Source organism: Lotus japonicus, chromosome 2, assembly GCF_012489685.1.
Source record: "Lotus japonicus ecotype B-129 chromosome 2, LjGifu_v1.2".
NCBI classification, from domain to species: domain Eukaryota; kingdom Viridiplantae; phylum Streptophyta; class Magnoliopsida; order Fabales; family Fabaceae; genus Lotus; species Lotus japonicus.
In genome coordinates this window covers 42,808,764-42,816,271 of record NC_080042.1, presented here as the reverse complement: position 1 = coordinate 42,816,271, position 7,508 = coordinate 42,808,764, and the positions used below count along the sequence as shown (strand labels likewise).

The window sequence follows — 7,508 nt, the reverse complement described above, 5'->3', positions numbered from 1 at the left end:
CTAAAATGGCATATTCTGAAAGATAGACTCATCGAGTTGGCTGGCTCGAAACATAAGATCACTTTGATAGTTAGTAGAACCATTACACCAATTCATAGGCCCTAGTTCAACCCAATCCACATCATCAAGTGGGTCTGTTGAATCTAGAGGCACATTTACTTCAACAGTGGAATCCACCATCCCACTATTATCACTTAGTGGCTTCTTCGTTGGAGCAGAAACAAGTTGGCCTTGAGGGATGTTATTCAACATGGAATTCAGTTGGCAAGGATTTGAGGATTCAACACTTTTCTGAGCCATGTTTTGCATGCTACTGAAGGCGACGACTTCCGTAGTATCTACTTCATTAGTTGGATCCACCATGACACTATTATCATTAAGTGGCTTCATAGGAGCAGGGACAAGTTGGTCGTGAGAGATGTTCACCATGGAATTAAGTTGGCTTGGATTTGAGGATTCAGCACTCTCTTGAGCCATGTTTTGCACGCTACCGAAGCTGGTGGCAGTTGTAGCATCTACTTGATAAGTTGAATCCACCATCACATTATTATCATTTAGTGACTTCATAGAAGAAGCACGTACAAGTTGTCCTTCAGAGATGTTCAACATGGAATTAAGTTGGCTATGATTTGAGGTTTCAGCACTCTCCTGAGCCATGTTTTGCATGTTATCGAAAGCAGTAACAACGGCTTCGCTTTGACGCTCCTTCTTCAACATATCAATCCTATGATCACAAGCTTCTATCTTTGCACTCAGCTTAGCCATGAAGAAACTCAGTTGCTCCATTGTCAGCTCATTGAAACATGGATCCCAAGTTGGATATTTCATCTTAAAAATCTCCTTCTTCACTCTAGCAATCTCAGCTTCAACCATCACTTTCCTATTGTCAAAGAAATTTTCCAGATCAAATGTCTTAGTAGCAGGTCTATCTTTGCTACTCCTTTGGTGCTCATACTTCTCAAGGATTGAGTGCACTTTTGAAGGTTCTGGAGGCCAAACCTCAGGTTCACCAGTACCATCACCATCATACACAATTAAGCATGCTTCGTTTCCACAAAATTTGTGAAAGTCAGAAACTTTCTTAATAAGTCCCTTCTTTCTTTGACTGAAAGTCAATCTACGAGCATTCTTCTTTTCGATTGGTTTCAAAATTACTTTTGCACGACCCATTCTCTACAATCACAACATAAATACAAAAATAGTTACAAAAAAATTCTTATAAAGTACAATTATATCTAAACAAGCAACAACAATATTAACAATGATAATACTAGTAATAAAGGGCAGGGATCCCATCATGTGTTAATCTCACATGACATGGTAATGTGGAAACCTTTAATTACTTTTTAAATTAAATTTAATGGTCAGTATTATTTCCTGCTCAATTTTAATTTTGTCTCTCCATATATTTATTTACAGCCCAAATTTCATTAATATATAATTAAATGCTCAGATTTTCACATGACATGACATATGAGAATTAATAGATGAGGGGATCCAAATCCTATAATAAATGAGAAGATGTTACAAGTACAAGAACAACCACCTAAAAGAAGTGACAAAAAGAAAGTGCATTGAAGTTTGGCTGTGTATAATAAGTGCCCTAGAACATACTCCCTCCGTCCCTAATTATAAGCTAAAGTTGTAAAAATCACACTTATTAAGAAAGCCTTAATTGATGCATTGGTTTTCAAAAAAAATGTACAACTTTCTATGTTTACCCCTATTTATGATAACACTTTTTCATCATTGTACTACTAATGGTGGTGCTCCACTACCAATAAATGCAAGGGTGAATATGGAAAGAAATATTAACTTTTGCAAGGTTAGCTTATATTTAGTGACACAAAAAAAGTCTCAATGTTAGCTTATAATTAGGGACGGAGGGAGTATTATATAGTATTTTTATTGAGATTTTTCGTTTTCTCTCTTCAAATAAAGGAAATAGGTGAAACCTACGGATACTTGAATTTATTATAACAATACTGTATACTATTTTCAAGACTTTTCTGTACTTACTATCATCAATAAAAGTTTTGTCACATAAGAAGTAGTAAAAAAGAACAACTATAAATTATTCATACCCTCTCCTTTTTTTTCCCAATCATATCAATGTTTTTTTCCCACCTAAAAGAGGGAACTTTTTGTGAAAAATAATGAATTTTTACATGAAAGGTGAGGAGAACACATGGATAAAATCACTTAATTTGATGCAAAATTGCAAAGCGAGAGAATGTTTGGGTTAGTTTTAGAGTTTCTGAGCAGTGCCCGACAAAAAAAACACAAACCCCATTCCCATGATCTTCCGGCCCAGAAACCAAACAAGAACAAGATTCATCGGAAGAAAAACATTAAACTGAAACCATGCATGCACATATCAAAGAAAAGAACACAAAAGTAAAAAACAAAACCAAACAGAAACTACTAAGTGCACTGACAAATTCAGGTAGTTATAATCAAAATCATACCTTTGTCGTAATCGGTGTTCTGTCTTCAATACACACTGCAGCTTGTGATTCTTATCAGAGCACAAATAGAAAAGTGCTGTTGGAGTTCTTCAATTGGGGCATTTATAGAAATTGGATGAACATACTGTAAAATAAATTCGAATCAGAAAATTAAATCAATACTAAATCAATCTGAAGTTCAATACGTATATAATCGCATCGTGTATATATATATATATATATATATATATATATATATATATATATATATATATATATATATATATATATATATATATATATATATATTGACATATATAATCGCATCGTATATAAAACAAAATCTTGTTTTTTGAACGAATATATAAAACAAAATCAACTAGATATAATACTTAACTACATTTTTTTTTCACTGTTAAAAAAAACTACAATATTTTTTCAACATTATATAAAAATTAGTATACTTTAAATAAATATTAAAATAATTTTTTCTTTATAAAGCTACTAGTTGATGTTTTTTTTGGTTAAGCCAAATTATATATATAATTAAATAAAAGCACAAGAAGTGCTGTACAACAATAGAAAATCCAATTCTCAAAAGGGACAAAAGAAAGGTAAAAACAGTAAGGGACAATGGCAGGGGATAACACCAAGATAGAGAGAAAAAAACAAAAGCAGCCTCCCAACATTGAAAGCATTATCAACATCATAATTTCTAGTTCTATTCCCCTTTGTATCAGTCATGACAGAGATTCCAGTAGCCAAAGTCCACCAAATCAGGGATCTATCAATTACCTTGCTGCCTGAATGCACATGACCGGCTGGTTCATCCATTCATATGTTGAACATTTGAAGCCTTTTCCCCTAGCTGATAACCACGGCCATGCTTGGATTTGGGCACTTTCTGAAATTGATAAATTATGTGCTCTCCCTGTATTGAAAGAGCTACTAGTTGATGTACTTGGGATCAAATTGCTGATGTTACTTAAATCAACTAGATATAATTTCAACCAAATTTTTAAAATTAATTTAATGCTAATTATTAAATATCAACTACTAAATTTGAGTAATATTAACTATTAAATATCATTTACTATTACAGAATGAATAAAATAAATTATTCTATTCTATCAAAATATCAATTTCTAGCTTTTCGATGTATCAAAAAAAAATCAATTTCTAGAAGCATGCAGGGGCGTATCCAGGATTTTCTTGTCGGGGGGCGAAATATAAGACTAAAAAAATTTTCATTGAATATTATATAAACTTTAAATTATAAAAGATTATTTAAATACAACTCTTCGTTGTTTTATAGTACTAAATTTACCTATTATTGTATCAATATACATTTTTTCAACAATTTCTCTCTCGATCTATACAACTAATAAATTTCTGAGAAGATCATCTTTAATTTTGTTGCAAAGCCGAAGTTATCAACTTTCATTGCATAAAAAGATTGCTCTGTAGATGTTGTTGAAAGAGAGAATGTCAAAACAAGACGTAACAATCTAACAACAAGTGGAAATATTGTTGTTTTTCCAGTTTCAACTAACTTCTGGTAAAACTCGGATAAAATGAAAATATTTCCTAAATTAGGATATCAGTAAACATCTGAATGATAATGTCTTAGTTGGAACGATAAATTTCTCTTTTCTAGCTCGGAAAAATCATCTGCATAAAACTTCTCAACAAGCTTACAAATTTTCTCATTTCCAAATGATTTAAAATTTTCCTTAGGATATAAAGTTGAACTAAGTATGAGAAGTTCCACAACCTCTACATTAAATCTTCTATTTAATTCATATAGTTGCAAATCAATTGCAGAATAAAATACATATATCATATAATAATGTTCTATATATCTCCATTTTGTTTCTTATGAAGATCATTACCCATAAAATAAGGGGTTTTCATGTCAGGAACTTCAACTTGATGAGTATCACAAAATATTATAACATCTTCTATATAAAAATATCTATAGTCAATGAATATTTCAAAATTCTTGGGAGGGGGGGCGATGACCCCTGCCTGCCCCCACCTAGATACGCCCCTGGAAGCATGGGAGTCAAGAAAATAACAACTTCAAGCAGTTTATAAGTAGCAGGACCCATAAATCCAATGTGTTAAGATGTGTTGTCCAATTCACATGATTTACTCTTTAATGTTCAATGTGATGATTTCCATAATTTTAAACACCTCTTTTGTGCCGACAACCCTCAATGCTTTTTTAGTACGAGAAACATACCGATCAATTGGATTGCAAAATTGAAATTCCTTCAGGCATGCCAAAACAGTCAACAGAGACATCATGCAGGTGTACAGAACCAGTAATCGGTTTTTCAAACTATCAACAAACGAGGTATATAGATTTGCGCAATATTCAGATCAATACCTAAGTCAAGAGATTACCATATAATTGAAACATTGATACCACCATTTAACTGGATTTAGTCAAGTCCACCACTATTTTTGAACAATGCTGTATTTACAAAGAACCTCTTTACAGACCAACATGAACTTGATCACTTCTAATCGTGAATTACTTTCCCAATGGACTTTCATTGTTGTGAATTATTGGAATTTTCATCTTCCTTTGTGCTGTTTAGTTTATCAGTTGATGAATTTGATGAGCCTGACTGCTCAAGGATTCTTTTTTCAGTTTCCTTTCCACTTGGTCCTCCCTCAAAAGTGTTCATGGCAAGCTGACCAGAATAGAGCAATAAACCAACAGAATTTATGCCATAGACAAATGTAGCAAGGTAGCACAAGCCGTTTATTATTGTCCTGTGAGAAAATTTCAGATGATTTTTTTGTTAGAAGCTTAATAAAATGAAACCATATGAGAGATAAGTTATGGTAGGAACCTTATGGTGATTGTGACCTGGCGGACCTGAAAAGCATGCCATTTTCAATAATACAGGAACAAAATTGTTTTTAGTAAAGAATAAGTAAGGACAGAGAAAAAGGACATGATACAAACCGAGAAATTATCTGAAATTGTTTGGCGATACAGAGTTGCCTCTACGCTTGTAGTGAACCTATAGAGAATAACAGCAATAACACCTGCTATAATTGCTCCCAACAATGCTTGATCAGGTGAAGGTCGTTTCTTAGCTTTAATGGAAGTTGAAGCCAATGACTTGTTCACTCCAGAGGACCTAAATTTCTAAAGACAACAACTCATTTCATTAAACAATATAGACTCAAACTTAACCATAACATCACATATCAACTAGTTAACATGAAAATGCAAATCAACAAAGCTAGATGGCATTTTTTATTTTTAATTTACAAGTTCCTGATTTGAACTCATTTGTGTGTGTATATGTGAAAATTGAAATTATGGTTTTCTCATGTTAACATTCGTATTATGTGTGTTTTTTTTATAGATAATACGAAAGAACTTCATAGAGATTTAAATCAAGTTCCGTAATCGCGACATTAAGGTTTAGAAGGTATCGGCACGATCCTGTCGTGATTGCAATTGCAGCCACATAAGCTCATTTTCCTGGATTCCAAAAATGCCCACAACCACACAACTTAAAACCATAGTAAGAACTTATTGAAATTTCAATACGAAAAAAATTTGAAGTGACAATATTATGTGAAAAATTTAACTTAAAATAATATTCATTGAGATGTTTACACATGTTTCTAAGAATAGCTGAACATAAATTTTGATGTTAAGTGGATGTTTGGGAACTTGTTCAAAAATCATAACGGTGAAGTTAAAATCAATGTGGACATAAGCTATTGCCTATGATTTTCGGGTGGTTTTTTATTCCAAACATGTACGATATAATGAAATAGTTGTAGTTGTAATTTGTGTGTGTAAGATTATGGAATAAGGCCCAGTTTGGAAGAGCTTATTTGAGCTTATCTGACAGCATAAGCTCTTATGCCAGTGTTTGGGAGAGCTTATGCAAACAGCTTATGGTCTGCCATAAGCTATTTTCAGCTTATTTTCATAAGCTACTCAGGATAGCTTATGAAAAACAGCTTATGCTTATACACAGCTTATTTTTAATTTATTTCAATAAATTTTTAAAAATAGCTTATGAATAAGCGCTTATGTCATAAGCGCTTATGACCATAAGCGCTTAATTAAGCTGTTTATCCAAACAGGGCCTAATTTGATGTCTTTCATTGATCATCAACAAGAGTATATATACAAGTAAAGTCAACCTAGGAATAAATATAATTACAATAAATTAGGCATAATTACTAGAAGAATATTTCCTACATGTAAGATTATGGAATAATTTGGTGTCTTTCATTGATCAGTAACAAGAGTATATATACATGTAAAGTTAACCTAGGAATAAATATAATTACAATAAATTAGGCGTAATTACTGGAAGAATATTTCATATTCTATCAGTGTGAAGCAAAACAGAGTTTACCAATTCTTTGGCTCTTTTTGCTCGGCGCTGGAGAGTGCGAAAGAAGAAGAGAGTGATGGCTCCGGTCACAAGAATGGTGGAAGTGACTTGGATGGTAGAAGAAGGGTCATCTGTTCCGGTGGTGAGTTCGGTTAGCCATGATGAAAGTGTTGGAGGAATGGCTGAAATAGTATGAGGAATAATTGTGGGTCTGTGGAGAAAATGAAGAAGATGAGATGGTGGAGGGTGTGAAAAGGATGAGTGATGGTGTGTCAGTGTTAGAGGAACAGGGAGGTTTGAGAAGAGAAGATGGTGATGGTGGTAGTGAGAGAGAAACATTGGAGGAGTTGATAGAAGAAAGAACGAGTAGTAGATAGATTGGTAGTGATTTCTGTTCCTACCTTAACTAATCAATGAGCTAACACTGGTTTGGTTCAAGTGTGTTGCTATAATGAGTGGAAGATTTTCTTCTATAAAATATCTTGTTCTGAACTTTGGACTTTGGTGGGCAATGGAGAGGAAAATCTGATCATACAAAATATCCCATGTCCCTTTCTCGATTTCAGATTTTTGTTATGCCAGAAACACAATTTGTTTTACCACTAATTGGTCATATTAGTCTCCAGAAAAGGAAATTTATCCAAAAGTTTGAGAGTTATTTATTAGGTAAAATTTATAT

The 7,508-nt window shown here is 33.0% G+C and overlaps 2 protein-coding genes across 3 annotated transcripts; both read right to left on the bottom strand.

The window, feature by feature from the left end:
- Positions 1-1,170, bottom strand: LOC130736448 (agamous-like MADS-box protein AGL8). The gene has a single exon (XM_057588281.1). It carries the CDS (start codon positions 1,168-1,170, stop codon positions 1-3), a length of 1,170 nt encoding a protein of 389 aa, XP_057444264.1.
- Positions 1,171-4,792: 3,622 nt separating this feature from the next.
- On the bottom strand, positions 4,793-7,318 carry LOC130738032 (uncharacterized). 2 transcript variants are annotated; one of them, XM_057589928.1, is made up of 4 exons: positions 6,851-7,311; positions 5,428-5,613; positions 5,312-5,337; positions 4,793-5,231 (listed from the first exon to the last, which is right to left on the bottom strand). In XM_057589928.1, the coding sequence occupies exons 1-4, from the start codon at positions 7,166-7,168 to the stop codon at positions 5,006-5,008; spliced, it is 756 nt and encodes a 251-aa protein (XP_057445911.1). In that variant the 5' UTR covers positions 7,169-7,311; the 3' UTR covers positions 4,793-5,005. The 2 variants fall into 2 exon arrangements, with proteins under 2 accessions (XP_057445911.1, XP_057445912.1); XM_057589929.1 differs by lacking the exon at positions 5,312-5,337 and having other exon boundaries at positions 5,096-5,231; positions 6,851-7,318.
- Positions 7,319-7,508: the final 190 nt, after the last annotated feature.

What these genes read in the sequence shown, in the direction of transcription:
- LOC130738032 (XM_057589928.1), bottom strand. Translation starts at nt 7,168, where the DNA reads ATGTTTCTCTCTCACTACCACCATCACCATCTTCTCTTCTCAAACCTC. An exon ending in CAATTTCAGATAATTTCTCG is followed by an intron (nt 5,338 to 5,427) that starts GTTTGTATCATG and finishes CATGCTTTTCAG; the next exon opens with GTCCGCCAGGTCACAATCAC. An exon ending in CAGGTCACAATCACCATAAG is followed by an intron (nt 5,232 to 5,311) that starts GTTCCTACCATA and finishes ATTTTCTCACAG; the next exon opens with GACAATAATAAACGGCTTGT.
- LOC130736448 (XM_057588281.1), bottom strand. Translation starts at nt 1,170, where the DNA reads ATGGGTCGTGCAAAAGTAATTTTGAAACCAATCGAAAAGAAGAATGCT.